Source organism: Hipposideros armiger, unplaced genomic scaffold (assembly GCF_001890085.2).
Source record: "Hipposideros armiger isolate ML-2016 unplaced genomic scaffold, ASM189008v1 scaffold_741, whole genome shotgun sequence".
In the NCBI taxonomy this organism is placed as follows: Eukaryota; Metazoa; Chordata; class Mammalia; order Chiroptera; family Hipposideridae; genus Hipposideros; species Hipposideros armiger.
Window position 1 is genome coordinate 587,220 of NW_017732091.1, and position 24,614 is coordinate 611,833.

General features: G+C 48.3%; 1 protein-coding gene across 5 annotated transcripts in view; it reads right to left on the reverse strand.

Annotated features, from left to right (window-relative positions):
• Nucleotides 1–738: 738 nt before the first annotated feature.
• Nucleotides 739–24,614, reverse strand: part of BCL9 (BCL9 transcription coactivator) — an 82,512-nt gene continuing 58,636 nt past the window's right edge. For 3 of the 5 annotated variants that reach the window (XM_019627813.1, XM_019627815.1, XM_019627814.1), the window contains exons 2-10: nt 21,455–21,590; nt 19,481–19,572; nt 14,066–14,377; nt 12,777–13,093; nt 11,374–11,563; nt 10,328–10,427; nt 5,437–7,678; nt 3,948–4,208; nt 739–2,623 (exon numbers count right to left, since the gene is read on the reverse strand). In XM_019627813.1, coding sequence (XP_019483358.1) covers nt 1,506–2,623; nt 3,948–4,208; nt 5,437–7,678; nt 10,328–10,427; nt 11,374–11,563; nt 12,777–13,093; nt 14,066–14,118 — 4,281 coding nt within the window. In that variant the 5' untranslated portion in view covers nt 14,119–14,377; nt 19,481–19,572; nt 21,455–21,590 and the 3' untranslated portion in view covers nt 739–1,505. Of the gene's footprint in view, nt 2,624–3,947; nt 4,209–5,436; nt 7,679–10,327; nt 10,428–11,373; nt 11,564–12,776; nt 13,094–13,455; nt 13,524–14,065; nt 14,378–19,480; nt 19,573–21,454; nt 21,591–24,614 lie in introns of all 5 variants that reach the window. The other 2 variants (XM_019627816.1, XM_019627817.1) reach the window with 2 other exon arrangements.

Consider the following 24,614-nt stretch of genomic DNA (forward strand, 5'->3'; position numbering starts at 1 on the left):
GCAGCTAGGACATCGTGGCTGAGACAGGAATAGGATGGGATAAACGGACACGAAGTCACTCAATAGCAAGGAAGAACCTTCCTGTGGCACTTGACACACTGTCCCCAACCCGCACCGTCAATCTCCTCCAATACAAAGACGCTATGCCCCTGGGTCACGTGGCAACTCACGTGCCCAACACTAAACACACACAGGAATCCAAGTGAACAAAAAAAGCCCGTTCAATTTTGTAAGAAACAATATATTTTATTTTTCTGACACCACAGCTCTGGTGAGTGGTTTTGTACCAAATTTAATGGAGGTTACACAGAACGTTTTATGCATGGGAGGGTGGGGAAGGGATAGGAACCAGAAAATTAAAAACAAAAAAACCCCCAAAATCCTGGGTAGCTTTTAGCATCTGTTCCACTCCCACATTAATAAAATTCACTTGGGAATTCCTAGTCAAAGGAGAACAGAAAAGAAGGCGGGCAGGGAAGGGCATGTTGGGGAAGAAAAGATGACGAGAAAGGAAGACCCTCGAACATCCCAAAGACAGGCCTCTCCCCCGGGCAGCCGGGACCACACCCGGCACGCAAGGCGAGGCTCCGTCAGTTTTATTTTCCCCCAAATAACACCATGTATTGCAGCTGCCAAAGGGAAAAAAAAAGGAGGGAAGCAGGGGTCACCCGTGGGGGCACAAGGGAATGAACACACCTAACCAAGGAGGTGGGGAGGAAAGGGGAGGGAAAACAAAAGAAAAATGTGGTGGTGGGTGTGCGGACTGGGAGAGACAGTGCTGAAGAGCACTTGAACTGAAAAACCAATGTCCTAAACGTCATTATTTTTAAAAAGAAAAATTTCCCCCCTCCCCCCACCCCTCGCTGAACTTAGTTCCTTTTTTTTTTTTTTTTTTGTGCTTTTCATTAATACTCTGCTCTGAGGTCGTAGTTTGGTTTTTCTATACACTGGAGTTGAAAGAAAATAGTCCAAAGGTCTGAAGATGGATTCTCCACCTAAAGTAAACAGCCCAGCGTTCCTGTTCTCCTCTTGTCCCAAAGACTAAAGTCTCTGCTAAAATCCCTTTTACAATATAGTACAGTACACACACACACACAAAATAAAGCCCAAAGCAAAAAAAAAAACAAAAAACAAAACCAGCAAAGAATCCTGGGAGAAGCCAGTCCAAAGGACGTAAACATACAGAGAACGGTGCAACACATGACCGATGGCAATTCTCAAAGCACGGCTACAGATTCCCAAAAGGAGGTGCCATCACGGGATACCCAAGTCCACAAAAATAATCTTTAAAAAATAAATCTTAAAAAAAACACACCTGTTGATTAAATGAATCATTTGTTTTCAGGTAAATCCATACATTCTCGAGTTCCCCCCTCCCACACAGCAGCCCCCCAGGTCTCTGTTCTCCTATTGCGTGACCAACAGTCTCCTGGAGCTCCCCCAAAGCAGCCCTCAGGACCTGGAATCTCATCTTGACAAGGGTCGGCACGTCCAATCTTAGCAGCTTAAAACATCATGTTTCCTGGGTTGCCAGGTCCTTGGCTAAAGCCACCCATGCCCACATCAGCGGCCATGCCCCGGGGCCTCATCTGTGGGGGAATCATGATGTTCTGTTGGGGTCCCATCATGCCCTGCATGGACATCATCATGCCCGGAGAGCCCACAGGCCCAGGGTGGGTGTAGAGCCCAGCAGGCCCCCGATCCTTGCCAGGAATCATGCCCACGGCAGCAGCTGGATTGCTCATCAGGGTGGGCTGGCCGGGCATTGTAGGTTGTGCTGGTGACATCATCCGGTGGTGAGGTCCCATCATGCCTTGCTGGAGAAAGGCTGGTGGTCTCATTGGGTTGTGGCCTGGCATGGATGGAGCTGTGCCAAGGGGGATGTCCGGAGTTCCCACGGGCCCTGGACCTCCCATGCCAGGTAACGCTAGTCCCATCCTGGGGGCTTGGTCGCCCATCATCCCCTGCATGTGCGAAAACCCAGGCCCAGGCCCCTGGGGCTGTTTACGGCCTGGGACTTCCCCGCGAGGGAAATACTGCAATGTCTGGCTGGGCTTCTCGGATGGAATAATGCGAGACAGGTCGAACTCGGGTATCCCGGTGGCTCCGGGTCGGATGACCTCCTGCAGATCCGGGTCTGTGAACACCGAAGGCACGCTGTTCCCCAGGACAGCGAAGGAGTCAGGACCCCCTGGGCCTCCAGGCTTGCAAAGTGCGGCATCTGTTGAACTCGGGGCTAGGTTGCTGGGGCGGCCAAGGGGACCTTCTCCTGGGAAACCCATCCCTCCTGGGAAGCTGCCCTGCCCCCCACTGGGGCCGTTGTGAGGGAACGGAACCTGCTGTGGAGGAGACTGTACCGGAGGGAAGCCCTGGGGAAAGCCCATCCGTCCTTGCGGTACCATCGGAGGCTCCTGGGACCCGTGCCCCATGATGGGATTGTGTGACATCAGGCCCGGCCCCATTGGGACCCCATGAGGAGGTATGTTGGGTCCCATGGCATTCGGAGAGGGCATCTGATTGGAGTGAGAAAGTGGCTGGGTCATTCCCATTGGGCTGAGGGTTGGCATCGGAACCACGGGGTTTGGACCTGAAATTCGAGGATTCTGCGTATTAATGCCCATTCCTAGAAAAAGAAAGATATCAAAGAAATCAACTGAACCGAAAGCAACTCGGAAGAACTATAATAAATCACATTAACAAAAAAATTCCTGTTACCTCGAATGTGCCTGGCACTATGCTGGGAAAACACACCACACACAAGCCCTGCCCTCATTAAGACGATAATACATGCTGGGCGCACAGACCAGCAGCTCTGCGAGGCAGCATATTACTGAGTCTTAAATTGTCTGACGTAAGAGCATGGAGAAGACAGCTTAGAAAGGAAGTCGCCTGTGTGAAAAGTTACAAATTAATCTGCAAACGATACAATCTTCTTCACTGGACATATTTAATATGGAAGCCAACGGTGCGTCTGAACAACTTGAGAATGGTCCTTTTTGGAGAAAGAGGATGAAGCAGTCCTACAAGTCCACGACTCAGAAATGACTACACCAAGGAAACCAAACAGTCCTTCATCGACCAACATTGGACATTATCCTGTTATACGTGCCCCACAGAGAGGGCATTTCAGTGTAGGTTATATGAAACGTTAAAGAAATAACTTCTAATGAAACAGGAAAGTGTGTGGATGCTACCAGAGTCTCTGGGACATTTATGTATGTGTTTGGTCTCTCTGTGGGATTACCGCTGAGTGTGGTAAGGGTGGGGCTTGTGCTGTCCACAGAGTGAGGCCTAGGCTGATTCATTGGAATTGCTGATCAATAAAGAGCATTCCTAACAATCGCAATGGAACTGAAACCAAATCAGGGCTGAAAAGTCACGGTGTCTTGGCAGGTGACCTTTGCGGTGACCTTTGCCACCCCAGATCATTTCCTGGCAGTGGGATTTGCAGGGGCAGGAGGTGTAGGGATGAAGAAGTAGGGAAGGGAGAGATTTTTCTCTCTTGTCCTAAAGAAAGTGCTTCTCTAGGAAACAGGGGCTCTTCCACTGTCTGAAATCCTGCGACCGCTTGTGGCTTGAGCCTGCCCTTCCAGGAAAATACTTGGGAACTAAAGACATTCCAATCAGCGTGTTAAGAAGAAACTGCTTTCAGTATCGCTCTAGGAGAGCCCCCTCCCAGCCCTGCCCACACACCTAAGCATCAGAACTTCTATAAGGAAACTATAAGGAAACCTGTTTTCTTATACACATTTACTGAATCGAGCTAATAAAAAACTCATCTTCTTCCGGTCAAGACACTTTCATTCTACTGAAACTGACTTAGGTGGTATGCTTTTCATCTTATTGAACCTCCGTCTACTGAGGGCCACAGCTGTCGAGAGAACATGCCAAGAAGTGTCTCTGTCCGGCACCAGCTCCACCTCCCGCCTTCTTTCCTGATTCCTTACCTGGCATGTTATTCATCGATGGCAAGTTGGGAGAACGAGCTGGAGGGGAGTCGTCGTCTGAGCTGGCCACAGTCTTGATGGCATCGTGGTATAATGGGGTGGAACTGGGCATTGCAAACTTGGACATTCGCGACATCATAATGGACAGTGGGTTCTGGGACAGGGTCGGCTCTGGAGGCATGGTGTACGGTGTGCTAGAGGGGAGACTTCCCGGGATGTTCACAGAGGCAGACTGGCTGGCGGTAGGAGGTGGGGGCCCCCCTAGGAGAACACGCAGCAAAAGAAAACAAAAATGGGCAGGGAATTAGATGCCTCTCAAAGGCGAGTGGGCCTGTGATTATGAGCTAGCAAAGCCAGGATGAGACAGATGAACAGGACAGTGTTATTAGACCCGGGACGCGAATCATCCATCTTCTAGTCAAGCTCCGTGTGTGTGCACAGGGGGATGGCTGCGAGATGCGGGGGTGACGGATCGCAGAGGGGAAGACAAACACACCAAGAACGCACTAGAAATATTAGCTCAAGCTTGGGAAAAACACGGTTTGCAGACAACTGCTTCACCGAGAACAACATGAGCTGAGTGGCTCGTTCCCTCATCCACCGGAATTTAGAATTCGACTTGGATTAGCACGTGGTGGCGCCGGACGAGCGATCCGACCCCAGGTACGAACCACATCACCCTACACACGCTCTTAATTAATTCCCGCAACAAGGTATCTGAACTAGAAAGGTCTGAGGGGGCCGTTCCACCGAACACCTGCTGTGAACCGCTACCCAACAGAGAGACGCGCTTTGGCTTGGGAGGAGAAAGCGCCTCTAATTCTGATTCTAGCCTTTCTCAAGTGGATATGGCTCGGACTTAGTATTTACATCTCAGGACGCATCTTCTCCTGACCACCTCTGGTCCCTTTCACAAAACCACCATCATCAGTGACAGCTCCTCCCAGGTGAAAATTCTAATCAACTGTAGCTGACCTGTGAGAACAGCAGTCTACCAAGAAGATTTTGGTAACTGTTTCTGTGGTCACCATATAGAGCCACTCAAGTCTCTCGGCAGCCTCCCCTCTTTGCTTGGGATTATCCTCAGAACCTGCTGATTTGAGGGCAGCACCCTGAAGTGGGTGGGTGGGAAGCCATATTTATCCACTGTTAAGACATTTCACTTCAGTAACATGTGTTCACTGTGCAAACGTAAATGATTCTGTGGAACGACACACATCTCCCATTTTCCAAACCTCTTCCTTTTAACTGTCCTATCTGGCAAACCAATTCTGCACTAAGAGCCCGTGTATCTTTCACAGGACCAGACGCATGCCCATAACCCCATGGGAGCGCCGATCGTGCACCCTGACACAAATACGTCCATCCCAGCAAAGGCCACCTCCTCTGGTTGCATAAACAAGTTAGGACACCCGTTTTCTTAAAGCAAATAAAACAGGCTTTTGCAATGTCTAGCTACAAAATACAACTGTGATGCGAGCACACTGACCTGATTCCACGCTCCCCAGCATGGCGGGGGAGGCCATGGTGAGGGGCGCTTTATGGTTTGGAGGGATCCCCGGACTCTGAAGGGGAGGTTTTGGAGAGGAGGTCCATCCAGGTGACGGGGCAGGAAGTGACGGAGACTTGAGGTGAACAGGCGAAGCAGCAGCAGACCCCAAGACAGGGGGGGACTTAATGGAAGCAGCAGCAGCTGGGCCCGCCAGCATGCCTGCCAGCTGCGATGGAGTCTGGGGGGACTTGAGGTTCCCAGAGGGCGAGCCCAGCATTGGTGACTGGACTTGGCGCATGGTGGGAGATTTCAGAGGGTTAATGCCTGGGGAGTGCACCTGGCTACCTGCCACAGATATATCCAAGGGCTTCCGCCCCAGGCCACGCTGAACTGGAGGAGCTGTGTTGAGGCTAGTGGGGTTACTGGAAGGGTTGAGAGGTAGTGGTGGCATATGACTGAGCCGGCTGTTAGTCCTTTGGTCGGGCCCAATTGGTTCTCTGAGATTCCGCAAGCCGCTGTTGCTGCCTGGACCCTGAGACATGGGGAGGAATGGCCTCGGGCCCACGCCGTACTCCTGCTGAGGGTGCTCACCAAATGGCAGGGGCACCATCTTCTGCTGAGCAGGCAGCATGTCTGCGCCACCGGGGCGTAACTTCATCATCTCCTCAGGGCCCGCCCCAGCCTCTCTCATCTTCTGAGGTATCATCTGAGAGTTGGATCCCATGTTGACATTTAGACTGACATCTCCTTTCATGCCACTAGGAACCATCCCAAACTCAAGTTCCCGACCGGGGCCCATCTGTGGGGGCATTCCTTTTGGAAAGTCACCCCTGGAAGGACTCAGAGGACCCTCAACTGGTATTCGAGGGAAGATGGGATTATTCCCAGACTCCATGTGTCGCTGGGAGGCTGGGATCATCCGGTTCATGTCCATGTTGGGCCTAATGCCTTCGATGTTCATCCCCGGGGGGAGACCCAGCTGTTTCTCTGCCAGCTGCTGTTGAAACATCTCTTCAGACAATCCTTGGGGGTTTGGAAAGCGTTCCCCTCGGCCGGGACCACTGAAGACGCCCTGGCCGGGCGGGAAGTTTCGACCATCTGGGATTTTTGGCACATCATCTGGCCAACTGACTCCAGAAAGGCCAGGTCTAGAAGCCGGCGTGGGGACATTTGGCCCCTCCATTTCAGAGTTTATCATTCCTGCAAAGCCAGGGAGACGCATCTGGCTCCCTGGCATGTTGGGGTGGGGGGCCATGCCCCTCGGGGGCAGAGAATGTGGCATGTTGATCCCATCGGCGAATGGCTCTGCACCCCCGGGCCCCCAGCCCTCACTGGGGGTCATCTGGTACGGAGGGGGAGGCCCTCGGACCACACCCCGGGGCCCATGCTGATGGGCCATCATATCCTGGAGGGAGCACTGCTGCACGACCACTTGCTCCTGCTTCCTCCTCTTCTCTTCATAAAACTCCTGCTGCAGCTTCAGCCAAGCTATCTGCTCAGGGGTCATATGATCCAGGTGGTCGGGGCCTATGGGCCCGGGCTGTGAGTTCATGGAAGGTGGAACCATTTCGTCTGGAGCAAAGGGCACGTCTCTGTGTCCTTGAGGGCCAAATGGAGCTCCCACGTCTGTCCTGGGCCCAGGTCCCTTACCTAGGCTTTGGGACTGAGCCATCATGGCCTGTATCGGCCCTTCTGGTTTTTTCTGAGGTCCGTCTAATACGCCGCTGTTCTGCTGGGGTCCCCCACTCTGTCCTCCTGTGAATTCTTTCTCATCGGGGAAGAGCATCCGTTGGATATCTCTGAGCGTTTGTAAGGAGCGCTCGCGGTGCTCCAGCTGTTCCTGAGACAGGCCGTCGGGGTTCTCGCCCAGCGTGGGGGGCTCCCCACTGGACACTGGTGGAGGTGGAGGAGCTTTGGGATCTGCGGAAGAGCTATCGCCCCCCTGGGAGACAGGGGTCACTGCTCGGTTGTTGGGGGTTGAGTTGGGCCCGGCGCCGTCGGGGGGCAGTGGAGCGGAGCTGGCAGGACTGGCGACAGGAGGGATCAGTTTGTTTTCTACCCCGGGACTACCCCCGTCCAGGGGACGCGGCGGGGCAGCAGGCTTGGGTGCTGGTGCCGGAATGGGTGGAGTTGGCTGCAGTCGGGGGTTCTGGGAAGAATTCTGGTCCTGGTTGGCTGGAGCTGGGGGCTGTTGTGGGAGAGGCTTCGGTTCATTCCGAAGGGCAGAGATCTGTGTGTTCTGAGGATAAATGAGATTTTTTAAAAAATCATCGGTAAATTGAACAGAAGGGTGATTAAAAGAGCAAGAGACGTTATAAAGGACTTGCCCCAGTCACATAAATCTACACTGACACTGGCAGCAGAAACTGCTTGTGTCCCACCCCATTCTGGACATGAAGACATTTTGATTTTTCTTTTTTTCCACTTCCCCATCTAACAGCATCCTCTTCCCCTCGCTGGAGATTAGGTTTCAATAACTATATACGCATGCCAGGGGAGAGCCAGTCTGCCAAAGCGAAGACATCTGAGTATCTATTTCGAGGAACAGGTTTGATATCACATGTCTACTATGTGTTTCTGATTCGGGGTGAGATTAGTTTCTTGGTATGTGGGAGGCTGTACCTAACACCTTTGTCTTTTCCCCGAAAGTACAGCTGGGTCTACCGACGTCTCACTGTCAATCAAAAGGCTTGATGTTTTCAACCGAAAGAGAAAGTGCTTGTCATGTACAGCTCGGCCCCCTCCCAGCCAGAGGCAGCAGGCAAGGCTGCCCGTTTCAGTGTCTCCTCTGGCAGGATGACAACCAACGTACGCCTCTCCTTGAGTTTCCAGGGGGCCTGACATCTCTGGTTTCTGTTTTCAGTTTGTGATCACTGATTCCATATTTGATAAGAATTTGTACATTAACTGTAGTAAGATAATCTGTAGGCAGGAAGCGTCTGTGGAGAAATCGGAGGCTATCTAGCTCGTGGTGTCTCTTGATCTGTTCTTTCCAATAGACAGCACACTGCCCTTTTCACAGGCTGGGTGATCGCCTTATTATTATTTATTAAGCACCGATGCCACAATGAGTCCTGGGTAAAAGCACGCTCACCTACAGCAGGAGACACGGGTGCCATTAGGTGTTTGGAAGAGGGACGTACGCACATGTGCCAGGTCTAACCCCTGGCACTCTGCAGGTACTGAAGAGCGGGAGGGCCCAGCCTTAGGAACCTTTCACCAGCCTCCAGGGAGCTGCACGGTCTCTTGGCAATCTTCATTTGCTCCCACCTGTTCACTTAATCCAGTGTGCGTTTCCAAACCCCTAAGGCTCTTACTTACCTCCCCACCTCCTCTCTGGAATGTTTATCTGGGTGCAAACTTGTACACGAGTCATTATGTGTATCTCTGCGCAGGAACAGTCTGTGTTGCACAAACATAGGACAAACTTCCAGGGCTCATATTTATTCTGTGACTGTATAAACACTCCCCCTGCAGGCATCCTGCACACGTCTGCAGACACAGATGGGTGGGGGTCGGCCTGGCTGACGCTGCGGGACTCTGTATGGAAGTGTCTTCCACGCCCCTGATGCCTTAGCTGGAGTGTGGAGGTCCCCTTCACCTCCTCCCAATGCCATTTTAAGTTTCATTTTGGTGGCCAGGGTTTATTTGTGTGTTGGCGGTGGGCACTGGTTTCCTATCACACAAGAAACCGTTTAGTACCATCGTTTCTACTTTAGATTTGAAGCAACTGGTGATTTGATTGTGCCCAATCCCTTCCTTCTTAGCTCCTTTTCTGATTTCATTTAGTACTAGAACTAGAGAAGGTGGAGGTGAAAACTGTGTTAAGATCTGTCCTTAAGTCAATAAAATGTTGACTGACTTGCATGGTACTTTATGTATCGTAGGACAACAGAAATTTTGAATATGTATATGTATACATGTATAGTTTTAAAATATGTGTATGTGTATGTCCATACACACATATGCACATTTTAAATGTTATATATATATCCATCCTCTTCCCTTGCATAGTGGAGATGCACGAGGAACGTGAAATTCCTTTTCCAAGTCTAGAAAAGCCCAAGCAAGCTCAGCAGACAGAGACTTCTTTGATATACAACATAGACAAAATGTCATCTATTTCATCTTGAATTGTCACTTCAGTCATTTATTGTCACTTAAGTTTTCCCATGGGTAAGACTCACCCCCGTATTAGATTTTTATGCTTCCAGGGACTGTGTCTTGAACCTCTTAAGTGTCCCCACAGCATTTGGTGCAACGCCTTGACAATGCCGGATGTAAGAAATATCTTTTGGTTCGGTCTGGAACCCTACAGGTACTAAAACAGCTTTTTCTAATGCAGTTGACAGTAGGTGCTTAAGTCCCAGACAAACACGGACGAATGTTTGTTACAATTCTGGAAATATCAAGCAATGAAAACCATTTGACGGTCCTCTCATTTTGAAAAAAGTACGAATCATTTTGAAAGTCGCCGAGACTTGAATTATGGCGTCATCAGCATGAACTCTACTATCGTAGTTTTAGTTGTAGCTTTTCCCTGTTCTGCAACTAACTCAAGAGTGTTTGTTATTTTTTTAAAAACCTGCTCTGCACACAGTCTGAATTCGGGTTTTCCCAGAGATGGTTACATGAAGGAAGTCCTAAGACATCTATACAACTCCTTGTTTTATTTGGCACCTTTTCCCTTCTAGTAATTCATCAATGTACCAGCATGCTCGTGGGAAGGGCCGGTGCAGCGTGACGTGCTTCAAACTGCACAACTGCCCGAATTAGGTTACATGCCCAGGAGGCGGCGTATGGCCCTATCAGTGACATCCACCATCTCCCACCGTTACAGTCGCTGCAGACCCTTTAAACCATTATTCCGTTTCCAAAAACAGCGTACCAGGGGGGCTGTGCTTCTCTCTGTCTTGCTGTTGGAGATGTTCTGGATGTGGAAAGAGACGATCGTTTCAACCTGGCCCTTTAATACAGCTTCTGCAGCTCTGCAGAGAGAGAGAGAGAGGAGGTGCGCATACTAGGACTCGTTTCTCTTTCACTGACCCTAAGTCCAGAGCACTTTCACCCTCGACTGAACTTGGACGAGAGAGGAAGGAGAAACAGGGGAAATGTGGAATGAGAAGGAACCAAGAGAAACAGGTTTTCAGTATTTCTGCCTCTCATTTACCATCGAACTTCTGAAATCAGAAGATAGCCATTAGCAAATCTCCAAAGAGGCATTAAAACAAAACAAAACAAAACAAAAAAACCAAGATTTTTCTCCCTCCAACCAATGCACTGTGGTGGGTATTTTATTGGGAAATCCAGTTCAAAATCCCAACCCCAGAAGGGAAGAAGGTGAATCTCAAAACACCTAATGATCATCTATGGCTGTCAAGGTTCGCCTTGTATCTTAACTGAAAAATCTTAAAGAGAAAAAAAAATGTCAGAAAACTGTATGCATGGTATAGTCCCATTTTTATAAATAAGTAAAAATCCACTGATCCATCCATCCACCAGAAACATATGTACCAAAGTGTTCACAATAGTTATCTCAGTAAATTCGAGATTTTTTTTTTTTACTTTTAGTTATCTATGTTTTCTAATTATTCTAAAACAGACATGTATCACTTGTGTCATTTAAAAAAAAATACTAGGCAGCAGAACAGTGTATTGTGCAATCAATCCCTTTCGCATTGAACAAGGTACACATGTGTGTTGGTATAAGCACGAAACATTTCTGGAAGGAGAGCCAAGGAAGTGGCTGCCTCTGAGGGGTGGGGGTGGGGAGGGTCTATATCTTATTTTACCTCTTTCTGTGCTGTTAACTTTAAGAGATAGTAATATAAATGGGGAAAAACAAAAACAAAAAAACAATCTTCAATAGGCATGAGAATTTAGGTGTCCAAAGACTCAGGCCCTGCCAACAGCGAGGCACAGCCATCAACTTACTTGTTGGCCATCTCAGTAGAAAACACATATACCACTTTGGCTGGAGTCTTCTGAGCAGGTGTGGGCTCTGGGGCAGTAGTCTGGCCGTGGGAGGGGGTGGAAGACCTGGGGACTGTAGCATTTGATGGGGTCATCGAGTGTGGTGTGTGCTGTGAATCCTGGGACTTGACGTGGTCGGCAGAATTACATTCTAAAACGACGGAAAGGCGCACGTCACAGCAAGAATAAAGCTCTCTTTCTTCTGCCAGCAGAAAACAGCATCATAACACAAAACCCACCTTGAGCATTTCAAGGAGGAAGTACCTGGCTAAGAGGAAACCTCTTCTACTCATAAAAACGGAAACACACTTCTCCCTAGATGACTAATTGTAAAGCACTACTTCCCCCACCTCCTCCTCTGTCACACATCCCCTCAGATGCTAGCGGAAATGTCCCTTCTTCCTGGAAACCTTTCTGGGACCACTTGGACTGGGCTGGATGCCCCTGCTAGCTGAACCCACAGCCCCCTAACTTCTCTTATTTCAAATTTATCAAATTTACTGGTAATTGTTTAACGGTCTGTTGTCTGGGTGCACTCAAATTCTTGTGGACAGCAACTGTGTGTGTGTCTTGCTGACCATGGCACCCCCAGCACGCGGTACCTAACAGGCCTCCCACAAACGCCTGAGGGAGGAGGGAAAGCAGGGGGGGGCAATCACCAGGTTTGCATTTCGAATGCGGGTTGGGGAGTCACACTTCCACTCCTTGAATACTAACTTCATGTTCTGGCCTGCAGTTAGGATTTGGGGTTTTATACGAGAAGGAAAAAAGGCGAAAACCGCAGCCGCTGGGCCCTACTCGTGCTGGCTCACTCCGTTGTGGTGCCTACCCCGATCTCTGCTACAGGGAGCCACTCACTCCTGCCACAGTGAGATCGGCTGTGACAAACCCGGGCTAGGGCGGGCTTTCCCCTCGTGCCAACAACTGTGGCAAAGGGCAACCACCAGCACAAAACCCAAGTCTTGGAGGATGAAGCTGATGGAGAAGAGGAGGAGAGGCCAGCGAAACCGCTCCAGTGTGGCCACTGGCACAGACCAGCTGGGGCGGCTGGCTCGATATGGAAGTACCCCGAGCACGGAGGCGAGGACATCCGTAAGGTCCGGTCAGGGCCGTGGGACGGGCTCCTGTAACCCATGAGACAACTGCATTCTCAAGAGCGAGGGTCCTGAATAAGCGGCTCTACACTACTCTTCAGGTAGCAGGACAATGAGAAGAGATAGTTCCATCTAAACTGGGCAAACTCCTGCATCTGACAGCTACTCTCCCCACCTGGCTACCAGGCTCTCTGGCATCCACGGATGTCAGAGGCCTTCCCTCCGGGAACACCTACTTCCCTCAGAGCCGCAAAGATTATATAGACATACCTTTAATGTCAGGGTCATCGATTGGAGTCCCAGGATCTCTCTGATCAAAGGAGTCGGCGGAAATACTTTGCTCCCTTTTCCCCTTGCCCTGGGCACCACTTCCAGCCCCATTCTTCAGCCCCATGCTCCCACCTGGGCCAGGGAGTGCTTTAGGGGTATGGCCCCCACTCTTGGAGTCACAGGGGGATGGCTGGGATTGGCTGGCTGAGCCCCCCTGTTTACCCTGATTGGAGAATTTGGAATCCAGCTGGGGGTTTCCAGATGGGGACATCGCTGTAGGGGGACGGACCATCACCTCCTGCTTTGACTTAGGGCTACTAAAAGAGACAAATAACAGGGGGAGATCAGACACCACGTACAGCCGGTCGGCACAGAGCAGGGAGAAGCAGTTTCTATCGTGGGTCAAGGAGACCTTGAGGGCTCAGCAAGCACCCCCATCCCCCTCAGCCACTTGCTTGTTCACTCCACCCCTGCTCCCATCTCGGAGTTCTCCACAGAGAGGAGGCTCAAACAGGCTGGCCTGCCAGGTCTCGCGAACCCTAGTGTCACATGGGGACCCATCTCTAGGGCTTCAGTCAATAAAGGACAACAGTTTCTATGTACACAGAGAAGTGACTGTCACACTAAGACTAGTGCAGGGTAAACAAACAGGCATCGTGAAGATCAAAATACTACCCACCCCTCGGCTGACGACATGGGACAGCTGTAACGGGAGCCCAAGTCCCCAGCTGGAAAATACGAGCAGGTCTAGGAGAGCGAGGAAACGCACTGTGACCGGCAGGTTCGGGAAACCTTCCAGGGTCCAAGCCCCCCACAAGCAGCATCACACTGGAGCAGGTCCACTAAACACTGCCCCCAGGGGACCAGGAAACATGATTTTAAAACATTAACTTAAGCACCGTGGACCCGACTGTGAGGCTTTTCCTCACAGTGGGCGTGCAGGGGCTGGTGTTTTAGCTCTGGGACCTGAAGCCCCCGTGCCTTTCCAGGCCTCAGTCCCCTCACTTGCCAAGTTTAGCACATTGTACTGCGTGGTCTGTAAGGTCCTTTCGTTTGTGCTTTGGCGGGGAGAGGTCAGGGGATAATGGACCAACGAACAGCAAAGGAAAACTCGTAACATAAGTGCTGACTATACGATAAGCCTGCTTATTATTCTATTACGATTTATTTGACTGTTTTCTCTTCTTTCCCCATCTGGGTCTCACGGGCTTCTAACTGCACATCCTGTTCTATTAATGAGTGTTCACGGTCCACCTACGACGTCCCCCGGGGGCTGCCCTCGCCCTTACCTCTGTGTGTTTCCTGATGGAGAGTTCCTCACTTTAGGGTTACTGGAATGCATTGATTGAAATCCTGAGCTTGCGTCACAAACAGGGACGGGCTCCCCGAGTTCCTCTCGGGCTGCAGCAGAAACAGCTGCTGAGGGCAGCAGCAGTGGCCCACTGCTTGCTGGGAGCGTCCCTTAGCGCTGGCCACCTGTATGCCTTTTTCCTCTTTGTTTTCCTCTGCTGTGGAAGTGGGTCCTTTCCCCTTGCAGCTCCAGCATCCTCTGGGTGTGTGCCTCCTGCTGCCAAAGGAAAATCTCGCATCTCCAGGGCACACTACGGGAAAAGGCCACCCAGAAAAAAAAAAAAAAAAAAGTTGGGAGCGAAAACACAGAGCTATCAAACACCCTTACAACAGCGCCACGGTTCAAGCACTAGCCAACTGGACGATGCGGCAGCTGGGTCTTTCCTCAGCTCCCATCAGGGTTCAAGGAAAGGGTGGCGCTCATAGTCTGGCCCAAAGGCTCTGGTGCCGAAGCCGCAGAAGAGTGACGAAGACTTTCGGCCAAGCCTACGGGCCTCCCACCCAAGCACCCTGTACCAGGTGCTCGTAAGCAGATTCGAGAAAAACATTTTTATTGTTAGCCACATAATCGACCCTACATGTCTCTAACTTCCGAATACAAAACCCTCAGAAACGTGAGCTTTTCTTTTTTTTTCAAAACAATGCTCTGAAACCAATGGGTGCTCCAAATGCATGGCAGCTACCCACTGTGTCACCTCTGATGGCAAACAATGGCACCGACATGTAATGAACCCATCCTGGTGGCAAAACATGAAAAAAATGACTCCATGTGCATGTTCTCAGGGCCTTGGGGTGGGGAGATATTAACGGAGGCACTTCTGAAACCAACTATTGAGCCAACACCACATACAATCAGCTCTGCCCGATTTCCATGATCTTTCTATTAAACGATGCCGAGTCTGGGCCTGGTGTTGTCACTGCATAGTCACAGGCACTGCGGGCATGGGGAGCGTGGGGACGACCCATAATGCTGAAGGTAAAAGAACATCTGTGATGGTTAAGGTGTTTTTCTGGAGCCACTCTGCAAGGCTAATTTTAAGCATAAAGGTCAAGACAATATTCCCAAATCTAGCCAGGGAACAAACGAGAAAGCCCTTTATTTAAGGAAACCTGGCCTAGAGCTATCCCTCCGGTCAATGCTCCTTCTCGGGCAGTTCCCACATAGCTTCCTTGTAACCACTGTCCCCTCGCCTCCCTTCCCACCTTCTGATCTTACCGATGGGAACTACAGGAGGAGGGGGTTCGATGCAGGACCAGTGGCGAAAGAGTCAAAGGGAGTTAAAAGGAGCTTAGGTGTGACAGCTTACATATACTTTGGGAGACGCAAGAACTGGACTAAAATTGGGCGGATCGGTTATATTCTGGGTGTGGGCACTGAGTCTGATCATTGTCAAGTGTGAAATGTCCATTTTTTTCGTTTAGAAATTTGTAATAATCCCAGCTATTTGACCTAAGACCCTGAAAGGAATTTATGGAAGTTCTGAGGGCACACAATTACCTTTTTTTTTTCTTTTTAAATGAAAAAGTCAGGGAACAGAACGAGAATAAAATGCCAAGGAATATTGATATGCCAACCTTAGGAGAGAGCATCCCCTAAAATATTTTGGTCTTGATGATATTTAAGGTGGTATTTTCATCCCCTACCACCTTCAGCTTTCCCCCCCCCCCCCCCCCAGTTTAGACTATAAAATTGATTGTGGTTGTCAAGTTTGACATACACGGTCATGAACCATTGTGTAACCTCTCGCTAAACATCAGGACTCACTGGTAAACCGGAAGTAGCAAACGCATCTCGCACGGACAAAGCCATCAGAAAACACTGACCTCAGGATAAGAAGAGCAAGCACCACCTATGTGGGCCCCTTTTGTGGGTACCTTCCTCGGGTACCTCTGTCTGCATCACACCTTCAAGCACTCAATCATACGTCATACCGAATAGTCTAATGTGTATACTGTGCTCCCCCATGAAGACGGTGCTCTGAAGAACCTCACTTTACGGTTCTTTGGTTTTTCTAGAATACTCAGCATAATGTACTGAGAATGTGATTGGACCCTCGGTGACTTACTCAGCTTCTCCCAGAATGGAAACAGCCCTCATCTTCCAAAGGAACTTAAAACATATTACAAATATCAAATCGCCTCAATGTGCCCGGCATTTCTGATGAGCTGGTAGCAAAGATGATTTCTAATGATAATACCGTAAACATTAAACACTGCTTTTGAAAGCACTTCTACATAGTTTCTTGTTCTCACAACTCGGTCCAACCTGCTCAACAGGCATTTGACAGACGAAGGGACAGAGCCCATGGGTGTAAATGGCATCTCCGGGTTGCCAGTCAGTGCTCGCTGAGTCCGCTCTTTGCTCTAAGCCGTCTCCTTACCATTACTTTACAGGGCGAAGGCAGCACAGAAGGCTGAAGTAAACATGTGGGCTCACCTAGTGACGGGAAGAACCCAGATGTTTCAACCCCTAATCCCAGGGAGTTGCTGAAATAAGTCACCCTTTGCTTTAGCCTTCCTGACACTTAAGCAAGCAAAAAGTCTGCCAAGTATCTCATCGTATAGCTCCAAAGAGTCAAATTAAGCTCTTCGGCTGGCCAAGTGGCTCAGTTGGTTAAGAGCTCGCTAAAGAGTGCGAGCTCTGAGCAACAGGGTCGCCGGTTCAATTCCCAGCCCGAGCTGAGCTGTTGCTTGAGCTGCCAACAGGTGGCAGGATGGCTCAGCTAAAAAATAATAATAATAATAATAAATAAATAAATAAATAAAATTAAGCTCTTCGGCTCCTATGTTTGCAGTTGGTGCTCAACTGTTTACTTTTAAGGATTGGAAAAGATCTTCCACAGGATGGTTAATTATAGCCAGAGAGAGATTTTTCCCACCCCCCAATACAACGAAATCTCCTAACTCCTTAGATCTATATAGACGTTTCCTTCTTTTCTTCTTCCATAATGCTTAAAGCACTTACTAACTGTGTGTCAGGCACTCTTCTAAGCACTGTCCATACACAGTAACTCATGCACAACCACCCCAGAAGGCAGGAACCACTATTACCCCTATTTTGCAGATGAGGAAACGGAGGCTCTGAAGTGTTAAGTGATTTGCCCACATAAGTGGGTCAGATCTTAGTAAGAGGTAGAGCTGGCCGTACAGCCAGCTGTCACGGTAATGCCTCTCAAAGCGGGGACTTGAGGACCCGGTGAGCTAAGACACGTAAAGTGCTCACCACACAACCTGGGCACTCGGGTTTAGTCCTCCTGTGACGACCACTGCCCAGCGAGCTCACTGGCCCATCTGCCTAACGTCACTTCACACCGTCTCCATCTCTATCATCTCCTCGTTCCCTCCCCACTTCCAGGTCCTGCCCAGAGCTTTACAGGGAGAGAAGTCACCAGGCAGGACGTCCTCACCAACAAATCTGCAAACCTGTTTTCATCAGGGCCTGTCCCCTCATTCTTCTCTATTATTGAAATAAACAGCCTATGTTTCTCCACAGGTCAGTCCCATGCCAGGTGGTCGAGCCCCGCCCTCTCCAGCTTACTGAGCGCTCTCTTCCCGTCTATCTCCTGCACCTCATGGATATTTCCAACCAGCATTCAGGTATGTCGTAGCCTACCTTCCCGATTTAAAAACAAAACAAGGGCCGGCCGAGTGGTGCGTTGGTTAACAGCTGGCTTGGGACGCCAGAGGGCCCCGGTTCGGATCCCACATATGAGGGCCAGTGACACTGCCCTCTACAGCTAAGATGCTGAACAACAGCTCAACCTGGAGCTGGGTTGCCGTGGGTCGCCGGCAACGGCATAGGCTGCAGCCCCTGTGGCAGTGGGCTGTCATAAGCTACCGTGTGTAGCCAGCAGCCAGCGTGACCGGCCAGCAGCTGCAGTGAGCGGCCGTCCAGAAGCCGGCGACTGATCTGCCTCGCCCGGGAAGAGTGCAATGATGGTGCCAGCTTGGGCCAGTGAAGCAACGTCCTCCACAACTAGACTGAAGAACAAAACGACAGCAACTTGTCTGTTCCCCTTCCCCCAATTCCCCAGCGCTGTTCCCATCCCCCAATTCCTCAATAAAAATCTTTAAAAAAAACAAAACAAAAAGTAAACAAAACAAAACCCAGCTCTAGCATTCTGTTCCCCTTCAGAGCCAAGTTTTCCCGAGAGCTGACATGTCCTTACATGCCCTTCACCCTTTAACCATTTCCACCCAACTTCCCGCAGATCTGACCCGCAGCTCATAGACACCACTAGTTTTGTTAAGGTCACCACTGGCCACTTGTCTAACGTCATCTTATTCCATCTCTTAGATATTGCCAGTCGATCACATCCTTCTTGAAACTCTCTTCTAAGTGCTGTCCACGCATATTAGCTCATTCACCACCACCCCAGAAGGCAGGCACCACTGCTATCCCTGATTCACAGACGAGGAGACTCACTTCTCCTGGATTCCAGACACCGTACTTCTCTAGTTTTCCTCCCATCTCTCCATTTCCTTTGTCTGGTCCCTTCTCTACCCAATCACTACAGTTTAGCGTTCCTTGGGACTCTACCCTGGGTTCTCCTCTCTCCTCATTCTGTAAGTTCCCTCTATGCCAGCGACTCCCAATTTTACATCTCCACCTGCTGACCTGTCTACACCACTGCCAACCTGATATTGCCCTATGTGTCTCAAACGTATCAAGACCCAAGATGAAGTCTTCTTCGCTATGTAGTCTCCCGCCCGGCAGTATTTTTCCATCAGCCCTCTGCATTTTAGTAAACAGCACCTTCATCCCCCCAGCTGTTCATGCCAGGAATTTGGGAGTCATTCTTGACCTCTCTTCCTCACCCTAACCCAAAGTAATACCTTGGTTTGCGAGCATAATTCGTTCCGGAAACAAACTACTTGTACTGCAAGACATCGCCCGTTTACCACATTAAAATGTATTAGAAATGTTTGCTTGTCTTGCAGAACACTCGCAAGCCACATTACTCGCAATCCAAGGTTTTACTGTACTAAATTTGAATACTGTCACTCAATGAATGAAGTCTCAGCTTCAGTGTCTCCTTCTCGGAGAGGAAGGATACCAGAATGCCACCGATCTCCATGAAATTCTCCATCACGCTCTTTTCACAGCATCCCGTGTTTTACCTGAAGTCTTTCCCATGTTTTATCATTCTGCGATCATCTGTTTAACATTCATCTCGCTCCCTGGGCTCCACGAAGGCAGGGACCAAGAGTGGTTGGCCCATCTCTGTACTCTGAGCACTTACTATGGGGTCTGGCTCAGAAAATATCTGCTGTATAAAAAGGGAACTCTTCCCCCAAGATGGCCCCTCTAAGCCAGGCATGCGCGTTAGTGCCATCATCATCAGGCTACTCACCGAAACCCCCAGGGTCACGATACTGCAGTGTTCATCCTGGAGGGAAGGAGCTGAAGGAGTCCAGGAGCCCCTGGCTCAAAGGTGACCCTCACCTGGATTAGGATAAAGAAGAAAAATCCCTAAGTGGATTTTGAAAAAATGGCAATATTGTTTTGTTACTGAATATCTTAAGAGAAGGACAGGTTTCCTATTTATTCTAGAATGTGAGTTTAAGAGGACGTCGTCATCTCTCATGTAAACAGAATCAACTTCCAATTATTAAAGAGCATGCTAGCCAATCAGTAGATGTTTTAAGGCTCCAGTGACTTTTCCTCCTGCCCAACTGCACATTTTATTTTCAGAGACGGGAGAAATACTAAGGGAAAAAAAAAATCAATTTTTCTACTTTTTAAATTTCTGGGCATTTAGTAGGAAAAAAAAAAAAAATCCCTCCCATTTTTGCTTCTGCCCAGCCCAGCCCTTATTAGAGAACTGAGAGCTGACTGTAAAGGTGAGAGAGACAAGATTCCAGATATGCTTTTGAATTCATGAAGTGAATACCGTTCATAGCTCCTATTCTCAGTTGTAACTCTACGTGGCAAGCATTCGACAAGAAAATTTATTTCCATATACTTTGGGGGGAACATGGGATGAACAACTGGGCCACGATTTCCTTCGATTGAGTGACTACTGTGTGCAAAATGCTACCCTGAATTGAGCTACATAAGTCAATAAAACACTGAGGAACAATTTCCTATAAGAGTCCTTGTAAATTAGAGTTATAACACTGAGCCTCCCCCTCTGCCCAGAATTTACAGTTCTAACACTGCAAGGAAGAACCAAGTTCCAGAGTGGCCTGAGGCCAAACTATTTAGGAATCTTGAGAAAAAGACTCTATAAGGTTGCCAGGAAGTTGTAAATAAATTCACAAATTAATCTGACCAAGCCCAGAATTACCTCGGCCATCCCAATTTCAACTCTTCCAATGGTCCTTTCCCGTTTTCCTGCTTTAAGAAGTCAAGTGTATTACAACTATGTCATGTTTAACACATTTCATTTCTATGCTATGACCACTACTCCATAAAAGGCATAGTATCAAACTTAGAATGTGGAACTAAAAGGTCTCAGGATTCCATTCCTTGCTCATTCTTAACTTCTGGCATCCCAACTACTAAAAACTTCCTCTCCGAAAAAGCACACAATAGGAAGAACCAGTCTTCCTCCCAACATGTGGCGCAAACCAAACTATAGAACGGGCATGTATGGAAAACCCTGGTCCAAACGAAATGCTAGTATGTCTTCAGACTCACATGATAAAAATACCCACCTATCCTCCTCTGAGCTCGCAAACTTTAAGTTAGCAAATACAACTGTGTATCAAGCTAAAGAGTTTTCACAGAATCTCAGCATTCAACTACCAGCATGTAGAATAACGGCCACCCAAAGTAAACTTCCAGGAAAAGCGATCCTTCTTTTATGAAATTCTCCTTGATTCCCAACTACCTCCAGAAACGTTCTCTGTGGTCCCATAGCGTTATATTCACAACACTATTATAACACTGAAAAAACTGTGTTCCCAGGATGCGTAGGCAGGGAACTCCTGGAGAAAGGGGCGTCACCTCAGCACTCAACACCCAATGTAAACTCCATAAGCGCTGGCTGATCCATGCAGGATAATTGAGTGTGGGGCCTGCGTACCACTCCCCTTGCCTCGCACAAATCCACGATGATGTGACAAACACCTGCTTAGCTTCCCCTCGGCTGCCTTTCCTGAGAAGTGCGTTATTGCAGAAGTCGCTGCTCACAGAAAAATGTAAGATAACTGAAGCTACAGTTCTGTCTTGCGTTTACCCTGATGACCTTTGCCTTGGGAACTGTGACAATAATGAAGAAATGCCGTTTTAACTTACAAGAGACCCTGCGGAAACAGACACAACCGTACAACACACTCAGACTGAATCACAGAAGTGATGGGCTCCACACCTGGCTCTTTACCTTTCAAGACGTCCAATTTGCTCTGTCTCCTACATTGGGACCCAAGGGGAACTTTCCAAGGACGATCTCGGCCTCCCACACGGAAGGGAAGTTTTCGGTCAACGTCGAGTCACACCAGTTAGTCCCACATTCAGTCCTACAGGGGTGAGAAGAATGGAAAAGTTCAAACCCCAATTCACACACCAATTGCAAGGAAAACCACCCACTCCCTCATGTGCTGAGGCCAAAACAATATATGGAAGAAACAACAGTAAGAAAGTGATTAGGTTAAAAATGGAAGAGGGAGGCAAAAACCACTAAAACTCAAAATGCGAGCTGGAGCACTGGAGCCCAAATCCATCCCGATGAAAACTGGGAAGTACAGAAAAAACAGAACCCACCAGACACAAAGGCCTCATTCTAACCATTGCTTTTAACTTTTTTCCCAACCAAGAATAGTCACCACAGGTTGCAAAATGGCCTTTCCTTTCATATCGTCTCTATGCCCTCCTCTTAGCGTGGTGGAGATGATGAAAAAATATTGCAAAGCCTAAAATGCAAGTGGCCATAAGGTAATTTAACTTTCAAAATTCAACTGGTCTAGAGAAGGAGTTTGTCACCTGGGATCCACTGCTTCCCAAGGGGTCTGTGGAGAGACTGGGGTGGGGGAGTGGGGGGCCGGGGCGGGGCAGCTGTGAGCTGGCTGTGGAAAACTTGCATCTTCCTACTCACTAACCTCTAAGTAAAAGTCAGCACTGCCTTCAATTGTGAACACAGGTGACAACCCGGCCGTAGTGTTAGCAATCCTGTGACTGTGCCACAAAGACACTTTCACATCACATTCCAGCTGTTGCGGATATGGCCACATAATATTTACACTCATCACTACTTCAAAATTACAGTATCCTTAGAACTGCAGTTACATTTGCTATTTAATGTGTTACAAAGAATATAAGTGACCCTATCACCATTGTTCAACATTTTAATAACTGTTCCCATGTCCTGTGGAATTCTATGCATTTTATTGTATGCATTTAAAAAGCATGATTCTCAGAAGGGGTCCTGTGCTTCATTAGATTACCAAAGGCGTACATGCAACATAGACGGTTAAGAAGCCCTGATCTAGAGCAGATAAAGTTTCTACAGACCCTAACATCACAGTCACCAAGGCAGACAGACAAGTAAGTCATTCCACCAGCATTATTTCATAGCTGAACAAAATTAAGCCACCAGGAAGCCAAGTAACATGTCCAAGGTCACACAAATTTAGGGTCGGCATCAGCCTAGATTAGCACTCACAGCATGTCTTTTCGCACTCTCCCAAGGGGACCTCCGCTTACATTTCTACAACTGTCATCACTATGATTGTCTTGTGACTAAATGAGGAAGAGGCATCATCACCTTTCAAAACTAACATACAATCAAACCCCAGACAATAGAATAAGACAGATGTACAAGGTCATTTTTGTTCCTTAATCAAGCGTGCTGCTAATAATTGTTACAAAAGCTGAATTTGGTCTGTTCCTGAGATAGCAGTTTTTTTAGAAGCGAGACAAAAATTGGGCTATATAATCTCTCATGCTCAAAAGTGTGCAGAACATTTTGCAGATAGGCATTAACTTGTTAGGCATTGCAATGCCTTATGAGTGTCTGGGCAGTTCATAAATGGGAAAACTGGAGAATAAATGAGATTTGTTCAAAGTCACACCTAAGTGAGTGGGAGAGCCAGCTTCCTGGTTCCAAGTTCAAGACTCTAACCACTTATACCATGATCAAATAGGGGCGGATTAAAATGCTGTGAAACCTCTGCACTTCTTCTCCCTACAAGCCAGAGAGCATTTTTTTTTTGACTCACAGAGGAGCAGAGGCTTCTGAAGGCCATAGGAAAAATAACCCATAGAATAAATTCCACTGTACATAAGTACTTTTTCACTTATGCTAGTCATCTAAGGATCCAGGTCAGGAATCCTTAGCTCAAAAGCCAAGTTACATACAACTTGCCTTATAAGAAAAGAACATTGGGAAATTGTTCCTTCATCTTTTTTGTTAGTGACCTCCTTATCTATCTATCTATCTATCTATCTACTACATCTGATGGAACTATTATCATCTTATATTCAACACGGTTATTACAAAATAATATTCTAATGGTTCAATACCATTAGATCCCAGGTCCTAAAGCTGTGAAATGTCACCCGTCTCAACTTTGCATTAAATTTCCTCTTCTTATCCAAACCATCAATTAATGGAAAAGCATCCTCATGCCATCTATCTGCTCCTTTTATTAATCCATCTGTCTTTAATAGCTTGGGTCTTTTTCACTACCTACTTAGTAAGGAGGTCTGTCTTAAATTGAACTTAAGACCGTAACATTATTCACACTAACATTAATTCCTTGCTAAAACTTCCCGAATTACAGTTAAAAAAAAATTCACAGGACTATTATGTTGTACAATTTCCCTGAAGAATCTAAGTTAACCCACACATGAGTCTTACACATCAATAGCCTTTGTCCCCCTCCCCACCCCCCACTATTTTACTACTTATCCTTCCTACCTGCTAAATCTGATTCATCACTTTGTGCTCAGTGCACAAGAGTCCAAATCTCTGGCCCAAGAACGAACACTTAATTCTTGAATATATCAAATGTCAACAAATACTTGATCACTCAACATTGACCAGAATGTAAGTCTTTACATAGCCACTCATTTTCCCGCTAAAGTCACTGCCCAGGATCTATCCATGTTTGCCTTAACCAAAGTCTAACTATCCCACAGTCTTCTTTCCACCAAGAGATAGTTTTGTCAATTTCTCCACCTTGTCTAATAGCTTGTTAGTCCCACACCAAGCTGTAATTTGGGCTCTAAGTCACTCCTCTCCATCACAAACTAGGAGGACAGATTTCGGGCCTCCTCCTTCAGGCTTGGGAGCCTTCACATAAGGCCCCCAGCAAAGCAACACTATTACAGGCCTCTGGCTCTTCCCTCTGAACATAATAACCTGCTGTTGTTTTCCTTAGGATAGTTCCACTTCACCAGGCTCACCCAATACTAACCAGTGACATCTTAACAGTCTTCGCAACTTTCAAAGGTCAATGACTGGTCCTCCACTTTGTAAATCACTGATGGGTCCACGACCCCCACGATGACTCAGTGACCTAGACATCACCACCTCACCTGCT